General features: G+C 44.2%; 1 protein-coding gene across 2 annotated transcripts in view; it reads left to right on the top strand.

Annotated features, from left to right (window-relative positions):
• The window catches only part of CCDC146 (coiled-coil domain containing 146), a 950,534-nt gene that overhangs the window by 795,138 nt on the left and 133,878 nt on the right, over nt 1-21,518 (top strand). For both annotated transcript variants that reach the window (XM_078679302.1, XM_078679310.1), the window contains exon 15: nt 4,085-4,313. In XM_078679302.1, coding sequence (XP_078535428.1) covers nt 4,085-4,313 — 229 coding nt within the window. The remainder of the gene's footprint in view (nt 1-4,084; nt 4,314-21,518) is intronic.

Below are 21,518 nucleotides of genomic sequence, written 5' to 3'. Positions count from 1 at the left end.
ACTCACCCTCACTCACCCTCACTTACCCTCACTCACCCTCACTCACCCTCACTCACCCTCAACCCCTCACCCTCACTCACCCTCAACCCCTCACCCTCACTCACCCTCACTCACCCTCACTCACCCTCACTCACCCTCAACCCCTCACCCTCACTCACCCTCAACCCCTCACCCTCACTCACCCTCACTCACCCTCACTCACCCACCCTCACCCTCACTCACCCTCACCCACCCTCACTCACCCTCACCCTCACTCACCCTCACCCTCACTCACCCTCACCCTCACACTCACCCTCACTCACACTCACCCTCACTCACCCTCACTCACCCTCACCCTCACTCACCCTCACCCTCACTCACCCTCACCCTCACTCACCCTCAACCCCTCACTCACCCTCACTCACCCTCAACCCCTCACTCACCCTGACTCACCCTCACCCTCACTCACCCTCAACCCCTCACCCTCACTAACCTCACCCTCACTCACCCTCAACCCCTCACCCTCACTCACCCTCACTCACCCTCACTCACCCTCACTCACCCTCAACCCCTCACCCTCAACCCCTCACCCTCAACCCCTCACCCTCACTCACCCTCACCCTCACTCACCCTCACTCACCCTCACTCACCCTCACTCACCCTCACTCACCCTCACTCACCCGCACTTACCCTCACTCACCCTCACTCACCCTCACAACACATATTGTGTTACAATAGGTGTCACATTTGCGAAAGATAAAACTATCTAGAGATGTAGCATAACGACCAGAGCTGCCATATAAGTCACGTAAATACAAAACATGTTGCATTCCAAATGCTATAGGTGTCACTCATCCATTTGCAAAACGAAAAATGTCAAACTCTTCTATTGCGAGACCTATTGCATTTTCAATGCTTGTTTAAGGAGCGTGTATGTGAATCCCCTGGCAGTGACGGCCTCTCATCTGCTTTTGAAGGGCTGTCCTTGACCGCTCACCACCAGCTGGGCTGTTTACCGCTTGACTGCTTGCAGGGAGAAAAGGAAGGAAGGACATTTTATTTTGTATTTCACAAGTTTGCCAAGATATACCATCAGCCATTCCTGGCACTTTAGCCATCACAATTTTGCATTTGGTACTTGTGGTTTGCTTTTAACATTGTAATTATGGGCTGAAAACCACAGCTTGCAAAATGCTGTTGTCTAAAATGGCCGAAGGTCTTGTGCATAAAACATGGATCTAGTTTTTAAAACTTTACACCTTGGTCTTGTCCATTTCAATAATGGCTTGTTTTACACATAAAACCAATGGTAATCTCTGCACCCAGCTCTCATATTTTGCGAGGGTTCACTCTTTCATTCACATCACACATTAAAACAAGCATTGGCAATGGGGGTGTTTTTGTCCTTTGTGTAGTGGAAAGTTTTATACCGAGCTTCACATCACAACAAAGGTACACCATGGACGGCAGTAGCGCAACCTTCCCTAACATGAAGAATATGTACAGGACACGCAGCAGCAGCAGGAGGAACATTGCACGAGTCTCTGGTGCATACAGGGCAGGTGCAATACAGACTAGAGAGGAAGTGAGAGGAGTGAAAGGACTGCTGTACTCTGTAAACAAACATAAACATACAAGAGGTGCAACACTCAAGGACGAGACAGCCAATCCTCTTCTGGAATGACTTTACTTTCGTGGAATCACATAGTATGATGAACCCTCACCTATGTGACGTGGTATGCTCCAATGCTTCTTCATTGGGGTTCCATATGTAGCAGTGGGAAACATCTGAGGCTAGTATTGTTCACTGGTAATACAGTTTTCTAGTTATGTGTTCCCTAGTTTGGGTGAGGATATGCCCCTTATGTCATATTTAGTTTCCTCTATGTTATACTGTGAGACCTATATTGAATGTTTCCCTCCCACCACAAGATTGAAACCAGGAGGATCGAGCCATGGACCCGCTGCAGTAAGAACATGTACAGTTAAGGCATGAGTGACATATAGGTTACTGTGAGATCTGGCGTGGGCATAGGTGGATGAATGAGTGAGTGAATATGTGACATCTGACACCATTCTCACTTAGGTGATATTCCACATCTCTCACAGGCCTTCTAATTCAGTGGTTTTCCACGCACTGAGAAGTAGATGTTACCTACTAGGTAATTATTTGGAGTAGCCCATCTACAGACTAAGGAACTATGCCCTAAACAGAACACAGGTGTTAACCGCTTCAAAAAAGGTTTTCAACGCACATGCACCAGGCACTCTGTGGCATCTGTTCAAAATATTGAGGCCACCACTGCGCATAATGTTAAAACTATGAAACAGTTGTCCGGTTCATGAGTGCAAGCAAACTAGTCACAATGTATTTAAAGACTCATTACGTGGAAATGCGGCTTGAGGCATAGCAAGACATCCTTTAATCTTTTACCATTTGGTGGACGCAGACCCATTCTTATGTTGTGCATTATTAGAAGGCGTTAGTGGGAGAATTGTAGATGGGGTTTCGAAGTACAAAATGCCAAGGAACATTTTTGCTTCATTGTTTTGCTTTAAGCATGCCCGATAGAAGAATAATGAAACTTTGATCTCAGATGATGTATTTTTACTCCAGCCACTATTTTGTCGATGCATTTTACTCTACTTGTCAGGATAATGTAATGGCGAGAAGATTTAAATAATGATTTAGAGACATCCACTAAACCAAATGAGTTCATCAAAATATTCCTAGATCTGCACTAGTGCTAGGGAGTGCAGAGTGCTAGGGAGTGCAGAGTGCTAGGGAGTGCAGAGTGCTAGGGAGTGCAGAGTGCTAGGGAGTGCAGAGTGCTAGGGAGTGCGGAGTGCTAGGGAGTGCAGAGTGACTAGGGAGTGCTATGGAGTGCTAGGGACTGTAGAGTGACTGCAGAGATTAAGCTAATGGCAATGTAAATGACAATGCCATTTATTTATCTGTTTTCAAAACCAACACATAAATACTAATGTTGTCATTTACAATGCCAATAGCTCTAACTTTTCCAAAGGCGAAACCATTGCATTGTAAATGCTTGTTTTTCTTCTGTTCTGTATGTGTATTCCTTCTGCCAGTCAAAGCGCCGGGACGCCCCTTTGCTGGGGCAGCTGTGCGCTATCGAAGATGAGATAACATAACATAACATAACAATTGCGCTTAAAAGTGACATAACACATTTGTTTCAAGTGTAACATCATTAAATCATCAGTTACACCCTCATGCATCTTTAAAAAGCATACATTTACGGAAATAATTTTACCACAATTGTTGCACGTTTGAACATTTTTTAAAAAGCTACTACACAAGTTTGACTTGCTGAAATGTAAGGAATGGTATGATTTTGATTGCGCCTGGTGCAATCAACATTGCTCCACTTGTAATTGCGAGCCATGCCCAAAAACATGGATCACTTTTTAATGGGCTATTAATAATGAGGGCCCTTGTGTGGTATTTATCGCACTCAATAAATTAAAATCACTGGAGTTGTACTTTTTCAGGTGCGATATATATCACACCAGTTGATTGCCCACGCATAACAAGTACCTCATTCAGAATGTAGCAGGGGTGGGGGAGGGGAATCTCTGCTGCTTATGAGACAATGGTAATGTTAAGCCAAAGAGACACACCAGGGTTTGTTTTGGTAAACATTTTAAATTCTTATAAAAGCGGTTCGTCACCACGTAAACATTTAAGGAACCCTTGTATTCAATTCGTCATCCTCTATGCTGATTGTACTATTTCGATGTTGCTTCATAACATTTCAAGCAGTCTTCTATTTAATGTGCTGTAGACAAAACGTTCTTGTTTTAAATGTATGTGTCCGATATTACCTCATTTCATTTCTTTAGTGTTTTAAATTGTGTGACTTGACAAATTGACCTATTCTGTTAATTTATATACTCATGGTATACACAAGTAATTACAAATCGACCCCTATTAATGTATTCTGTTATGTTTTGCACACTTCTCTGAAATGTAAATACGTCATTTTGCGTCCTTGAACCTACTTTTACTACATAAAATATTTGAAAGACCGTGAAATGGGATGTGTTGACAATTTTCCATTGCAAATATTTTGATTTCACACAGGGGAGTCCAATTGATAGAGCGAGAGGAAGAGGTGTGTATTTTTTACGAGAAAATAAACATTCAAGAAATGTTGACAAGAAATGGCGACATCGAGGTCCAAGCGATGGACGAAAAGATTAGTTTTCTGAAGATGAAACTTGCAGAAGAAAAACGAAAAATTGAACAAGTTCGGAAAACATTGCCGAACAAGAGAGCGCTGGAAGCAGAGCTGGTCTCGCTACTTATTCAGGTGAGCAGGATTTGACAATTGGTTCATGGTTCACTTGTCATTCTCAGGGAAATTGAATTTTATTAAGCAACTGTGAAACTTCAAAATTGACTCTACTTACCATCCAGTTTAATTTAGGGGTGGGTGATAAATTTCGCTCCGTCAAGTGGAGTTGGATGAGTTTTGTTGGTCATCTCCTCGAGCAGCAGCAAAATCAACTTGAGTTGCAGCGCCCGCTGGCACGTCGTGTGGTGCCGTTCGCGCTGGTTTTTATGTGCGGAACAAGCTCCTGACAATAAAAATCAGCACAAGCTGTGCGACGTGCCGATATTCACCCGTTTGCGGACCTCCTCAGAATCTCGCTGAGTTTTTATGTAACTCCATGGAATTCGGCGGCGTGAAACTCTGCGAGTTCCACCCACCTCTAGTTTAATTCACATAGTAATTGGAGTCAACATTTTAGTAATTTTACATTTTCTTTTCCATCAATCGTTTTGTTTTTTTAAACTGAACTCAATGCATGGAATGGAATGGAAGGAAGGAAAAATGAATATAGATTATTGTCCACATGGGAGGTACATATTTGAAAATGTCTGTGTAAACAGAAAAAAAAGGCATCACTTCCTACGTGATTTCATCATAAAAGTGGATGGGCTGCAGCCCCTTTCCCCATGACAGTGCCTGTGCATAAGCTGCACTTCTCATTGAAAAGAGGCTTTTTCATGAAGATGGGTTGACACCCCTTCAAAAAGAATTATATGAACTGTCTTTATTGACTGCAATATCAGCATAAGAACTTAAAACGTGATATGCTACATCATCCACTATAGCGATGATAATGACAAAAGCATTGTCATCTATGGTATTGACGATTACTTAGAAGTCTACGGCATTGTTGATGGCCCACGAAGAGGATGCCGTCTACAAAGTAGCTACAGGTGCAATGGCTTCCTCAATGGAGCCAACTACATTCTTTACTCAAAGTAAATATCCATCAACACCACCGTCGATAGTGAAGAGAGTATTGCTAATTACAAAAGAAGGGATACCAGTTTCAATCATACCGATGCACACTTCCCTCAGTAAGATCTCTCCTTTGCCACCGGCAAACTGGTTAGAAGTTGAACAATCCAAGGATGATGGCCCATTTGGCCCTGCATACAGTTTCATGCAACTTCATGTAAGTGCCAGGACCTTGATGAGGATGACCGTGCATATATGGAGGACACTTCTCTTCAAGACCGACTGAGAAGCCCAGATTGATCGAAGCTTTTGAAGAACAATATGTCTTTGATACATACAGTAAATGTGAACAAGTACAAATAATGCATGTACCCCACAGCTCATGTCACAGATCTATGCCAAATGCTGTCGGACTAATATAGGTGATTTCCGGAGTCCAGTACCCGTACAACACCGCCCCATGCAGCTCTTTTTCCTAAACATACCGTATCTCCATACTTGCATCGATTGGTCCCTACCTTAGGCACTCCTAGCTCACATATGAAGCAATTACTACCAAAAAGACTACTTCCACCAATCACCATACATGAGGACTATACAGATGATGATGAACCAGAAGAGGGTGAGATAACTCAGGACTAAACAATGTGGCACCAATATCAGCCCTGACAACTCCACTGGTGACTAGTTCACCTCCGGGCGCCATAAGATTTCACGCTTTCATGGAGAGAGCTACAAAGAGGTGGGATCAACCTGTTGCAGTGAAATAGGCTGTTTTCTTTATGATTTTAAAGAACCATCTTGCAAGTCTGTTAGATCGATAAAAATTGTTGAACACATTTAGTCGGATGGCTTGAAGCAAATGAAGAACCCAGCAACAGTGGCAATATAGTGCCTCGCCTGGACAAGAAATATAAGGTACCAGATGATTCTCTGGCTCTCCTTATAGGACACCTGAGACCACATTTGCTAGTGATGCAAGTGGCTCAGAGGCGTTATAGGAACCTGTCCACGATTTGTACACCTCCACCAGATAAAGAGGGAAGACACCCTAGACAATATAGGCAAATTATTTTCAGCAATGGTTGCTACCACTGTTCAAGCGTCCGTTGCCCTAGCCATCCTGGGGAGATATGATAGGCAAATATGGTCAGATCTGAATTTTTACCGGATGACAAGAGCGATTGCCCAGGAGAGTGAGAGAAAATTCCCCGAGATAATCAACACAGCTGCTATGGATGTGGCTACCACACAGCTATGGATGTGGCCACAACAGGTTTTTGAAAACTATCCAGGGCTGCAGTCTTAAGGAGGCAAGGATGATTCAAAACACTCTCATTCAGGCTGAAGGTCCAGGTAAAGACCTTGGATATGCAAAACGATGGTGAGTCCTTGTCTGGCAAATATGTGGACGATTAACTTCAGTCCATAAAGTCTGATACCAAAACTGCAAGATCTTTAGATATATTGCAGTGGTGACATTTTCAACCCTTTTGAGGTGGCAGAGGGCAAGGGATGTTTATCATTTTGAGGAAATTACCAGCCACACAGGTATTAGCCATACTCTCAACTGCCAACAATATGCACAACAGTACACACAACCATAATCTGCAGCTTACTCAAAAAAGCCACCACAGTAAAAAAGACTATTCAGTTAGGAAGAGGACAGGACTCCAGCAGGCACTCCTCCGGCACTGGTCACCAACTCCTCTCTGCAACAGGTGGGTGTAACACTTTACAAGTACTTAAACAGCTGGGAAACTATCACAACAGTCCAGTGGGTGCAGAAGAGTATTCAGAATGGCCACACTTAAAAATTTGGCCATTCTTAGCCTGTTAAAATTGAAGATTCTTTCGCTCCTCAGAAAAGAAGCCATAGAGTAGTTTCTACACAATCAAAAATCAAGGATTTCTATTGAAGTTTCTTTTTGATCAAATAGAGATTGGGCCAATGGAGACTTATACTAGATCTTTAGCAGCTAAACAAATTCCTGAAAAAACAAGCATTTAGAATGGTTACTCTGCAAATAAGACTCCATATATTAAACCATGAAGATTTCATTATCTCGCCAGATCTCTAGGATGCTTATTTTCATATTCCAATCCATCCAAAGCATTGAAAATGTTACATTTTCAGTGTGGCCAGTTGTTATTGCCAGTTAAAGATTCTACCTTTTGGCTTCAAGTCCACTCCTTGGATTTTTACAAAATGCATAGCCCCTGTTGCAGCTTATTTAAGGCATAACAGTAATCAGGTTTTTCTATACTTAGATGACTATCTTCTTAATGGTCCTTTTTGCAACCTGAAAAACTCTACGAAGGCAAGCCTACGTATGTTCCATAATCTAAAGGCAACATTAACCCCTTCGCCGTGGCGCGAATTTTGCCACGGCTTGGGGGGCTAGTGGGTGAGTGTGGCGCTGCGATGCTCACGACATAACCACGGCGTCATGAGTCACGGGCGGCGTGTGCTCATGACAGCGTGGTTCCGTCATGTCCCCACCCGCTCATTAATTCACCCGCACAGGCGGGGAATTAATGCCGCGTGGGCGGAGCGGCAGCTGCATGACGGAACCACGCCGTCAAGAACACACGCCACCCGTGACTCGTGACGGCGTGGCTCTGTAATAAGCACGCAACGGGTTAAACAAAGCAAAATCTTGTCTTCAACCAAGCAAGAAGACAATCTTTATAGTAGTTATTCTAAACAATATCCCATGCAAGGCTTACCCTATGGAAGAGAGGATCCACAGGATAATGGCCTTAGCTGCCTCTACATAGACAAAAAAATGTGCTTCAGTGTGAGTGTTCAAGTAATTCCTTGAAATGATGTCCTCTTGCATTCCTATCATTCCCAACTGCTGGCTCCTTATGAGTCTCTGTCAAGAGGAACTAGACAGTCAATGGGTTCAAAGTCACAGATCTCTGGAAGGCATCATTCATATCATCAATGAATCACACAAAGAGCCCTCAGGTCTATTAAAGAAATAAGGAGAAAGGAGGAGGCTGACCAAAAGAGGAGGGGGGTTTCCCTTTAAAGGACGGGTTCCCTCACCCACCAGAGGTGGCATGCTTCATCATTGGGAATCCTCCTCGCACCATGAAGCCTAGTCATGGTGCGGGCAAACGACCCCCTAGCTGCAAGGGAGGAGCTCAGGAATTTTTTAGTTCTCAGAGGGGTTATTACTAAAACCCAGTGTGAGAAAGCTAAGTGTAGTGAGGGGTGCAGTGCTAGTAGTGTAGTGGGTTAAAACTAGCTACAAGGTTTACCATATTGCTTTATTCTGGCTTCCTTGTGCTAGGATTAAAAACAACAAGAGGAAGAGAGTACGACTAGAACCATTAGATCAAATCGTACTGAATTAGATCCACATGAAAACACGCGTGACAGTATCAGTTTAGCAGCTGGCTCCTGAAAACAATGAATTCAGCCATCTAAATATTTCAGAAGATTTCAAAAATATTTTTGATAAATCCAGAGCTGCAACCACAAACGTATATTATTAAGTCAAATGAACTTGTTTCGGCATGTGGTGCACTTTTGATGCGTCCATTGTAATCTCTACCCCAGCAAATTTGCCACACGTATTGCACCTAGCATGCTCAGGTTTCTCTCATAACTCATTAATGGTTCTTCTAGTGCAATTCACACTACATATGATCCAGAGGAAAATTCTTTCTTTGGTCCTGTAGACTAGTAAAGGAGTTCCTTAAGTTTTCTTTAGGACTTATGGTTCGATTAGGACAACACCTATCTCTTGGCAGCTAAATACGGTCCTCTCCCAGCTGATGAGAAACCCATTTGAACCTATACATGAATCAGATCTGAATCATCTATCCTGGAAAATTGCTCACTTACTGGCTTTGACTTCTGCTAGGACGAGTAGTGAGATTCAAGCTTTCACAATATGGCAACCATACCTACAATTCAAGTATGAGTTATTTTGAGAATTAATCCTTGTTTGATCTCCAAGTTTTAATTCTCTAACTTTAAATGTGCGCGGCGCTGATAAGGAACCATCAGCTCACTGTCACTACTGCCCAGAGACTGCGATTCAACTACCGTGGCCTTAGAAGCAAGAATGGCTGCGAAGTGCAGACGCACGAGGCTTCTTTGTACTTCAGCTACCCTCTGTGCTCCTGAGCCCCCTTGTCATTTGTTGTTTTAATGCACAACTATTATTTTTTAAATGCTATGCTGTGCTGTCTTTTGCAAATGTGTTTGTTACTCTCATTTCCCTGTTTGAAAAAATGGACATAATCTATCAAAAAAAATCGTTTAACTTGAATGAGGGCGGAGGGGTTGGGATTCGGAAGGAAGGAAGTGCCACTCTTAACAGCAAGAAAAGTTTAAAATGACCGAGTCTCTGGGGATGGTTTGACTCCTGCCAGAGTCCCGTTTCCAAGGCATCTATCTGTGTAGTCATATATACTGAGGAAGAACTGTGCCCATCGGCAGGAGCATAAGGGGAGAGAAATGTGCACTCCATCAAGAACTCCATTCAAGAGAAAATGTGCACATCTGTACAATATTAACACTAGGGAGAAAGGCACACTTCCGGATATTACATACTGAGATAGACAAGCATGAATACGATATCACTATTGCACGAGAAAGGCGCACCTTCCCAAGACAGGACTAATGGGGAGAAATGCATATCTCTAGAAAAATAATAATGAGAGAAAATGTGCGCCGCTGTCAAGTTAATGCTAAGGAAGATATCGACATCTGTAAGACATGCTGGGAGAGAAATGGGCTCACGGGAAAGACAGGTACCGAGGGACATTTGTAGATCTGTAAAACATTGATATTATGGGAGAAACGTGCATACCTGATTGCAGACATTTGTGCACAACTATCGTCCACAAACAAGTAAGTGAAGTGATATGCCCTAGATAGTTAAAGCCTTGCTTTTACTTCCTCCCGTTATCTCCAAAGGCCAGGCAGTGTCAGGGAGGGGGGGCTGACAGAGGACAGAATGTATGCATTTTCTACCCCTAACTTGCACTTCTGAGGGGTAGCCATCAGCGTAGACTCCCAAACTCCTGCAGCCCAAGTGTTCCTCTGCTGGGACTACACAACAACACCCCCTTCCCAACACACCCCAGGAAGAGCACTTGAGTGGAGTGGAGCTGCAACCTTGGGGTCTCTGTGTGCGTGCAGGGTGAATACAAAGTGCTGCGACTGTATGACTGCAGGGTGAGTGGAGTGCCTGTGTGACTGCAAAGTAAGCAATGTGACTGTATGAGTGCAGGGTGTGTGGTGTGCCTTTGTGGCTGCAGAGTGAATGATCCAAATCCACTGTATGAGTGCAAGGCGAATTGTGTGCCTGCGTAAGAGCTGGGGTGAGTGCTGGAAGGGCATGGTGAGCGATGTGTCTGTGTGAGCATAGAGTAAGTTGTGTGACTATGAGTATACAGGATGAGTGATGGGCCTTCCTGAGTGCGAGTGAGGGGTGTGAATGCACTCAGTGAGTGGTGTGCACTAGTGAGAGCAGGGTGCGGGGTATGCTTATGTGAGTGTAGGCTGAGCAAAACGGTGTGCATCTGTGAACACAGGGTGAGAGGAGCGATGTGTCTGCATGAGTATAGGGAGAGTGGTGAGTCTTTGGGAGGCCATTTACATTTTTTTCAATAAATTGTAGCAAGGTTTCTTGAAACGTATGCTGAAAATGCACCATTTGCACCCATTTTTTTCTACATTTTTCGTGGGAAATATTATGAAACTAAAAATTAGTCTCATAGGAACCCCGTCTCCTTAGTTGAATCAAGCTCGAATGTTGCGCTTTCTCACACTTCAAATTCAACTCAAAGCTTTCTGCCTCAACACTTTTTAAAAGCACCAGCCGCCACTGCATAATGGCCATGGGACTCCCACCTCGACTGCTGGAAGATTCAAGCAGGGGAATCTAGGAAAGATATCAATACTGGAGAACTGTGGTGTACAAGTAAGTAACTTGCTTATTACGTTTTTTCTCTCATCCTAGTGAGGGCAGGTTTTCATTTATTGCAACAGGAGAGAAGAATCTGTGGACATATTTTACTAACTACTTTAAACCTCATTTCAAAGCTTTCTGCAGAGAATGAGAGCAAGGTAATTTTATTTTATGCCTTTCAGGAATGGCAGAAGGATTTCTGACAGGCGTAAATGGTTTTACTACTCAGTAACTGTCAGTGCATAGAATTACTCAGTAGTTAACCCCCACACATAAGGTGGGGTCGTGGGCGGAAGAAGGTGTAGGTTGGTGAGTATTTGGCAGTTCGCAAACTCTGATCTGACTGTTTCCGTTTACCAAAGAGATGGAGGAAATCCTTGCGGCGGTGAGAAAGGGAATGGGGCTCTTCAAAGGAAAATGTTTTCCTGTGAGGAAATACTAGGGAAAATATAAAAATGTGCATTTCAACCTCTGGCTGCATTCTCTCTAGTTTGTAATTGTACATTAGGTACGATGGGAAATGGAAACCCAGCGAACACGTCGCATGATATTTCCACAATGTTGCCTTGAAACCTGTGCCTGATGCGGCATTAGTGGCTTGGTATACTCCTCAGAATGTTTGTGAATTGCAAACAAAATTGTAAACGCACCTTCAGACAGAGGTGCACATATCCACATATACTTTTACACTTTTGTGTGAATTGGGCCTATAATGTGGTGTATTTTCTCTGAGTGTGTGGGGGTTCATCTTATATTCTGTGTCATGCACGTGTGAGCGGATTGATGTGAATGGCACTGTGAAATGTGCTAGCGTTTGGGCCAGTACAGAAGATGCAGAGATAAAGGAAATGGACCTTCCTGTTTGGGCATCATGGCCGTCAGAAGGGAGGCAGCAAAGGAGGAATTATTCCTTAGGCTCAGCACTTTTCAGGGCCCTCAGTTCCTGCTGCAAAATGTATCTATTGATTTAATCAAGCCCATCTTTTATTAATGATGAGGTAGCTAACATAGCTGTATAGGTAAATAGCACCAGATGCGGAAGCTGCTGTATTTTGCCTTTCCTTTGAGGATATTTTTTAACCTAAAAACAAGTATTTCTGATCTGTTTTTTCATGCATGAAATTTTTAACCTGGACCCTGCAATAATTTGACATGCCTGTTTGGTATTATTACATGTATCCCTCTGTCTTGTTATTTGAGTACATAAATTATCATTTTGAACCTCCAATTAAGGTCTGTCCTCAGAACACGGCATTGGCTATGTTATTTAAGTGAATTAGGTTCCGAAATCTATTGGCTTAAAAAAAACAAAATTGTGTTCCAGTGCTCACCAGTTTGTACAGACTCTGTTTCGTGCTTGTAATGCAGACAGGAGAGGCTTTCCACTGGGGGTTTCCTTCCCGATCAATCAATCAATCAATCAATCACTGCATTTCTAAAGCGCGCTACATACCCGTGAGGGTCTCAAGGCGCTGGGGGGTAGGGGGGCTGCTACTGATCGAAGAGCCAGGTCTTGAGGAGTCCTCCGACGGCCAGCAGGTCCTGGGTCTGTCGTAGGCTGGTAGGGAGAGCGTTCCAGGTCTTGGCGGCGAGGTAGGAGAAGGATCTGCCGCCGGCGGTGGTTTTCCAGATACGAGGAACTGAGGCGAGGGCGAGGTTGGCAGAGCGGAGGCTGCGGGTGGGGGTGTGGAAGCTGAGTCGGTCGTTGAGGTATGTAGGTCCGGTGTTGTGTAGCGCTTTGTGTGCGTGGATGAGGAGTTTGAAGGTGATCCTCTTGTTGACTGGGAGCCAGTGTAGGCCTCTCAGATGGGGTGTGATGTGGCTGCGTCGGGGGACGTCGAGGATCAGTCGTGCCGAGGCATTCTGAATTCGTTGTAGTCGTCTCAGGAGCTTGGTTGTTGTTCCTGAGTAGAGGGCGTTCCCGTAGTCGAGTCTGCTGGTGACGAGGGCCTGGGTGACGTTTTTTCTCGTGTCGGGGGGGATCCATTTGAAGATCCTGCTGAGCATTCGGAGGGTGTTGAAGCATGACGCGGAGACGGCGTTGACTTGCTTGGTCATGGAGAGGGCGGAGTAGAGGATGACCCCCAGGTTGCGGTGGGTTCCGGGGCAGTGCCTAGCGATGTGGGCCACCAGGAGTCGTCCCAGGCTGATGGGGACCTTCGTCTTGTCTGAGTTCAGCTTCAATCTGCTGTCCTTCATCCAGTAGGATGGCATGGGTGCATGATTTAGGGGTTGAGGCTTATATTCAAGTAGGTACTCCATAGGGACCTTTCAACTTAATCTGTGTAAATGTGGAGCGCCTAGTGGCTATCTGCGCTTGGTGGTTTGCAATGGGGTTCAGGTCTTAAGGCCCTCTGCCTACAAAAGTTGGGCAGACGTTCACCTGATGAAAGTTAGATTCTGACGGACCTCTTGCGTTGACCGATGGACTCTTCTGATGACAGTGGGTGGGTAGATCAAGTGGCTGTACTGACGCAATGGGATCGGGTCTAGGTTTGTTGATGGGTGGTTTTTGTTGTAAGAAAGATGAGTAGGGGCAGAAATTGCCTTTATAACAACTTTACTGCAACTCCTTTTTGGAGTATGTTAGTCATCTGTTATTGTTTGGCACTTTTATAGTTGTCCATGAGCAGCATTTTGTAGTCCACAATTACTTTTCTGGGTGCTTTCACTGTATGAAGGAGGGTATCTGCAGACTGCCTGGAGAAACCATGCCTTTCTCTGTGGTCTGTATGTGGTTGTAAGTTTGTTTTTGCACCTATTTCTGTAGTGAGTTTAGTATTTGGTCCTCATTCTCACTGAGACAGGCCGTTGTCCGTATGGATGCTTCAGTGTGTGTGGAGGTGCATCAGTGTTGTTTATTTACTGTAAATGTACATCCCTTGGGCTGTCTGCAGGCGCTCATGACCTTTAGTTCTGTGATGCAGGGTCATCGGAGGTGAGCGAGATGGTGTCACTCAGACTAAAGGAAGACATAGTCCTTCCAGCTGTTTATATACATGGCCTTCTGTTGTGACGTTGCTCTTCGGAGCACATCTGGCCAGCTACACACATTGTCTTTGAGGTGGTGAAAGTCGCTTTCCGTGTGCGTAGATATGGTGTTATTACCATGTAACAGCGATAGCTAAGGAGAGGTAATAGACAGGGGCAGATTCCTCAGATGTAAGTGCCAGTCGGTTTTAAGGCGCTGATAAAAAATAAAGGAAACACAAAAAAACAAAAAAACGTGAGTCTGGTCAGGGTTCTCTTTCTCCCAATCTTTACATCGGTGGAAATAAAAGTAGGATTGTAGCGCTAACCTGTCTCAAATGTAATAACTTGTGCCGTGCGTTTGACCTGCTCTGGTTATCCGATCCATGTTCATAATCCTCTTGGGAACACGTGTTATTTATTACTTGTATATAAATCAAAACCTCATGTTCCCATGGAAGTGAAATAATACTAAAGAATTAGAAACCTTTTATGTGACACCGATGCCCGAATTCTGACCGAATATGAACATTTAGCAGGTATTATTTTAATTCGTCACCATAGAAACAAAGTCGTAGAGTACATACAACTTCTTCTCTGGAAGGCGTGCTTGCCTTCGAGGCATGCACATATGGTCCTGGATGTGTATGTGTGAGGAGGGGGGCTCCCAGAGGAATCTCTTTGTACTGAGCCTAAACACAACCTTGTGGACTGAGAAGCCAGCTATATTATTATGGATGCATTTTTCATCCTATGTGTCACTTATTGTGCCTTTCTTCGGAAATACACTACATTTTCAGAGCATTGCAGTGTGTTTCTCAGTATTTGTCAGTCTAAGTTGGCTGTTTAAAGACATCTTCGTAGTGCTACTCTTTTTGACACATTATTATGGGTGTTTTGATTCTGGTTGCAAAGAAACCGAAACCGTGCTATGGAACACGGTGGTGGAACATGAATTACAGACAAAAGGGCTCATTGAAAATCTGTAGGACTGTCAAGGAAAAACCCACCCGCTCATCACATGGCGACCGCTGAACGCCGCCCAGTGAGCTGTTCTTCCCACCGCTACGTAACCTATATGCACCCTTTCCACAAACGTAATCGCATAAAAATGTGCAGCATAAGTCTCCGCACAATCGGCAACTTGTGCCTTTCGCCTATTGATTGGAAAATTACTGTATTGTGTTGTAGAATTACTGGTATTTACAGCTGACCTTAGCATCCATCTGTCATCTTTTCCACCAAGTCTTTGACTTTTGTGCTGGCTAAACGGTCAGCTTCTGGTCAGTCACGTGACTGCTAATTATAATGAGGGAAAGTATGAGGTACAGTAAGTCATGACACTTGTGAAGTAGTGTTTCACATCCATTTGCATTGCCTGGGCGTGGGAATAGCTTTTCCTACTAGGAATTTAAATTATTCCTGATGTCCTTTTCCAAATCAAACGTGCTACAGAAATGCTGCAGCTTTCACGCAGCTGGAACAGGTCGAAAACACTCTGCCTTTAAATTTGATTAGTTTGTGTTTCCTTCTCTTGGGAATTGTCGATGTGAGATAAAAGACCGGTTGCCATTGCCTGCTATCTCTAAAGTACATTTAAACCAAGGTAGTAACCTACCACTTAGCCACATTTCTGTGTATTATCTGCCATCACCACTCTCCCAATCTCTCCTTGACTTTAGGGCCATCACAATGGGAGCACAGCAGGGCTCTTTGCCCTTGGCCTCCTGCTTTTTTGGGCAAAATGTGTTTACGTAATAAAAACGGAGTCTAGCGAATGTGTCTGCGCCATTCTTTGGATCCAAATACCAGGGTCAGCGGACTCGATAATTCTCGCCTCGGTGCCTACTCAAACCAGGGATCACACTCGGCAACTCTGGGCATTAGCTTGCCTCATCTCCACAACGGCCCCCCACATACGCCGGGGATGCCTGGTTTCACCTTGGAGATACCCAGTAGGGACCATCTCACAGGGAAAGCCAGGACGGGTTCCCCAGCGGTCTACAGCGCAGAGATACTCCTTTGGGAGTCGATTCTAGCGCTTTAGAAACCCACAATTAATTATTGCACAGCGAACAAATTTTAACACTGCTACAGAGAGATCTGACTCACACAGTTTTGACAAATAAAGCAACGCTTCTTTATGAGATCTCATTTTGGATGAGCAAAGAATTAGTCTCAGGAAACTGGTGAGCAAAAACCTACTTTTTCTATCAAAGAAATAAAAAAGAAAATAATAAAGTCAAATAAAATTCTCAACCCAGAGATGTTTTGATGGAGTAGTTACTTGGCACAACTACTTAATTTGTCAAAAAGTATCTTTTGGAGGTTACGCTGTCTTTCCCTAACTGCCTTCTTTCACAAAGGATCTCACATTTGGCTTTTTTTCTCTCAGGTTGAAATTTAGGTCTGAAAAAACCCAGATCCGTAAACCCCTCCTTTACGATATTGGATCCAGGGGCTCGCCAAAGCATGATCCAGGGAAATAATCTTCCAGTACATCTTTTGAAAGTAAAGCCCCCTTTTTACCCCAAATGCTGACCCAGAGTAACAGAGGATCAAACGTAATCCTGTTCTCCATGGGTTACAGACCCACCTCAGAGTGACAAATGAAAGACCAGGTGGTTGGGGAACAGCAAGAAGTCTTCTTAGGGTACTTGTTCTTCACCTTCTCAAGGGGGCCAGCACCTAATACCCCCATGCCCCAACTCCATGGGAAGCTAAGGAAGTGCACATAGTTTTGTAAATGCTAATCATCTTGCACACAGGCTTGTGCCCTATCCCTCGTGCTAAGATGAATATCGCCTCCACAGCCCATAGGGACTAGATAACTCTACTGGAAAATAGACTGTGCCAAATAAAATTATGGTCAGGAGGGATACCTAAATAATTAAGTCTTGACCTTTTGAATTTCCACACCTCCCAGATAGAATATTCGGGTTGTTATATATTTTTGGGTCATCAGTGTACAATGAAATGGTCAGGGTACTTGACTTCACTTTGGGGAGATCTTGCCCTGCTTTACACAAGCTCAACTCAAGGTTATTGATGTAAATAAGAAACAGTAATGGAGCTATCACGCCCCCCTGTCTGACCCCCATGGAGGATTTCATTTTTAGGAGAGAATTCGACCTCTGTACCAAATTTGACCCTGATCAGACTATACCAGTGCATCTTCTGCAACAAGCCAATTATGGCTTGGTCAATTCCTAGCCTTACCCTTAACTCCCAGATCTTAGATCTGTTAACTGTGTCAAAGGCCGAGGAGAGGTCCATACATGCTAGGTGAATCGAACGTGTCCTTGCCATTGACCAGCTGGGGATTCAATCATTGCTCGACTGTCCCCAGCCGGGGATGAAACCTACATAAGGATGAGGTTTCCTCCACCGAATCCTCCAGTTTAGGTGCTTATATTCTACCAAGGGAGCTGTCTAGGGGGTAAATTGGTCAGTAGCAGCAGGGATCATGACTGTCCCTTTCTTAAAGATGGGGACCACTACTACTTCCTTCCATGTGTTTATAAGGTCGCCCCTGATGGAAGCTTTGAAAGCATTTGTCCAAATCAGATCCTACATTGCAATATTATCTAAGAGATCTAAAGGGACACCATCGGGCTGGGCGCTAACCCCGCTGCACTCTGCCTAAGTGCAGCGATTCTGTCCTTGAATTCAATAGAGTTGGAATACAGCTCCTGGTTACCATAAACTATCACTTCACTCTCTTGAATAGGGGCTCTGTTATCAGGATTAAAAATACTATTGTAGTGAGCAACCCATGCCTCCACTGGGATGACAATATCTATGGGGGGTTTCTCATACCTTGTAAAAAAAAAAAAGAAAGGCTGATTAACAACCTTACAGAACAGTGCAGGGTCCTTTAAGACGAAGCCTCTTGACTGCTCCTCCCAATCGTCTTCCTTCGGGACAGATCTCCGAGCCTCCAGGGTAAGGTGGAGAGGTGGAGAGGTGTGGCTCACTGGTTAGAGGCGGCAGACCTGTAAGCAGAGAACGGCCCGGGACCAGGGTTCAATTCCCGACGCGCAGGGTCTTTGACCAGGGTCAACGGACTCGATAATTCTCGCCTCAGTGCCTACTCTAACCAGGGAACACACTCGGTAACTCTGGGCATTAAGCTTGCCTCATCTCTACAACAGCCCCCCACAGACGCCGGGGATGCCTGGTTTCACCCTGGAGATACCCAGAAAGGGACCATCTCACAGGGAAAAAACCAGGACGGGTTCCCCAGCGGTCTTCAGCGCCAGGACACTCGGGTAAAGTAACAGTGCGCTTTACAAGTATCCCACATTTACATTTTATTACTTCGTCTAGCATTCACTATGTCATTTTTTTTGGCACGGTCTAGTAGAAAGAGACAGTTTCAGTTTCTTGTGGGCCACTGTACCGGCACTGTCGAACCAGCCTATGGGAGGGATTCTTTGGGTCTTTAGACTGCCTCAGCCCCATGTCCACTGCAGAACATACAATTCTAAAAGCCTTAGAGATGTTTTCTGGTGTCCCTGCCTCCAAAGTAAGTACTGAGAAAGCTTTACTGTTTTATTTTATTTATTTTAGGAGACTTGTTAAGCGCACAAATACCCGAGGGTGTCTCGGCGCTGTGTGTCCGCTATGCTGTCCATGAAATGATTACTGTCTAAAGAGCCATGTTTTTATCTGTTTGCGAAAGGAGAGAAGGGAAGTGCAGGTTTTAATTTGACATGGAAGACTGTTCCAAAGTTTGGTGGCAGTTACTATAAAGGACCTGTCACCCCACGAGACTTTCTTAGTCCTTGGGACCTGCACAAGACATGCAGTAGATGAGCGGAGGGACCTTACCGGGGTGTAAGGACAAAAGGCATCTTTTAGAAAAGCAGGTCCTAGGGAGTGAATTGCTTTATAGGCAATACAAAGTGCCTTAAATTTAGTTCTTTTCCTTACTGGCAACCAGTGAAGCTGTTTAATAGTGCTGGAAATAGGAGCAAACTTGGAGGTCGCAGTGATCAATCTAGCCGCAGCATTCTGCACCAACTGTAGTTTTTTTATGACTCCTTCCTGAGCATTGACAAAGAGTCCATTACAGTAATCAATGCGAGATATCACTAACGCACTGATCAAAGTCTTGATCATGCTCGTGGGAAGGTAAGGGAGGAGTTTTTTGATCATTCTCATAGTATAAAATGAGGATGACACCACAGTATTGACATGGTGCATAAGGGTAAGTTTACTATCCAGTATGACCCCCAGATTTCTTGCTTTGGCCACTGGAGATGGAGGTGGTCCAAGGGCAGCAGGCCACCAAATAGGTGACCAAACTGGGGAAAGGTCACCAAACACCATCACCTCCGTTTTATCGGAGTTAAGCTTCAAGCAATTTGTGGACATCCAGTCACTTATTGCAAGCATTCCTAAATTAAAATTGGAAGCCACTTTATCTCCGTTTTTATTAATAGCCAACACAATCTGGGTGTCATCAGCATAAGATGTCACCGCCAGGTGATGGGATTTAATTACCCTCGCCAAGTCCGACACATAGATGTTAAATAGTGTCGGACTTAGCGAGGATCCCTGGGGGACACCACAAGGGAGAGTAAAAGATGGTGAACTGAAATTGCCAAGAGCAACGGATTGTACTCGATCAGCAAGAAAGGAGGAAATAAGATCCCTAGCACCATGTGTGATCCCCACCGCTGAGACACGGTCGATCAAGATGGAATGATCGACTGTGTCAAACGCGGCGGACAGGTCCAACAAAATAAGCACTGCTGATCCTCCCCCATCGAGTGTCATCCTGATTTCGTCCGTAGCTTTAATAAGCGCGGTTTCCGTCCCATGTCCCTTCCGGAATCCAAATTGTGAGTTATCCAAACAGTTATTGTGATTAATATAATCTGAAATTTGGATATTCATGATCTTTTCAACAATTTTGGCGGGGAGAGGGAGGCAGGCTATAGGTCTATAGTTGGCAACTTTAGTGGGGATCTAAAGAACTCTTCTTAATGAGAGGTTTAATAGTCGCTCTCTTCCAGATGGAACGAAAGATGTTTGAAGAAAACATGACATCAAATATTTCAGTAAGTTTGGGACCTATAATGTCAGGAAACAACTTAAGAATGGAAGGGGGACATGGATCTTCCGGCGAGCCAGAATTAGTAGTGCATAGTAGGTGTGATACCAGTTCTGACGGAACCTGAGTGAAATTCTGAAAGGAAGGAAGAGAGGTCGAGTCAGGCAGGACAGAATATGACCACGCCAAGTCCTTATGATCCTTGGGAGTGGAAGGTGAGTGTCCAGTACTGATTGTGTGTACCTTGAATTGAGTATAAATGTTGGTCACTTTACTTTGAAAATGGTCTGCCAAGGAATCGCAGAGTTCTTGAGTAGCTATGATGGGGATAGATGTCACTTGGCCAGAGAGACGCTTGACTACCTGAAAAAGTTGTTTCACAGAGTCGTGAGCAAGATTAATTTGGGTACTGTAAAATTGACTTTTTTCCATAACGATAAGTTGTTTATATTTAGACATCATGATTTTGTAGCAGGATTTTTGATCTGGGTCATAGTCTCGTCTCCATCTACGTTCCTGACGTCTACATTTTTGCTTTTCTTGCCTGAGGACATCATTGTACCAATGTGCGGACTTAGAAGCCCTATTGATAGATTGTTTCTTTAAAGGGACCGTCATATTAACTGTGTTCTGAATCCAGTTGGTGTAGTTGATAGCTCCTAACTCAGGATCAGTCACAATAGATGGCATCGAAGTCAGTAGTAATGATTGAGATGCAGCAGTGTCAATGCTTTTCCAAGCTCTGAAATGGTTAATGGATGAGAGATTATTAGTTGGGGAGGGAATATCTTTTAGTGAAAAATCAAAAAGAATAGCCGAATGGTCTGTCCATGTCAAGGGAAGAACATCTCTCATCCTAAGTGATGTATGACTAGAAAAGAGACCATCCAAAAGGTGACCCGCAGTATGAGTGGGACCTGAGACTAGTTGTGGGAGTCCTATTACTTCCAAATCCGATAAAAGAGCTACAGTATCAAGGTTATCCAACGCCTCTAGGTGAAAGTTAAGATCACCCAGTATGGTGCAATGGTTTTCACCTGCTAACGGTTCGAGTAAAACTTCTAGGTTAGCAAGAAATGTTCTCACACATGAGTTTACCCAGAAAGGAATCCTTGTCCACCCTCTCCAATTTTAACACTAGATTGAGTGGGTTGTGACGCTAGTCCATGAGATCGAAATATAATGGTCTAGTATTATTAGCTTGGCTAGATTCTGTGACACTAAGATGTAGGCGATCTCAATACTCTTTTGAGGACATTAAAAGTAATGAGGGGAAGGGCACCCAGAGCATTGCAT

The sequence above is a fragment of the Lissotriton helveticus genome, chromosome 1_1, assembly GCF_964261635.1.
Source record: "Lissotriton helveticus chromosome 1_1, aLisHel1.1, whole genome shotgun sequence".
NCBI classification, from domain to species: Eukaryota; Metazoa; Chordata; class Amphibia; order Caudata; family Salamandridae; genus Lissotriton; species Lissotriton helveticus.
This window is presented reverse-complemented; position numbering and strand designations above follow the sequence as displayed.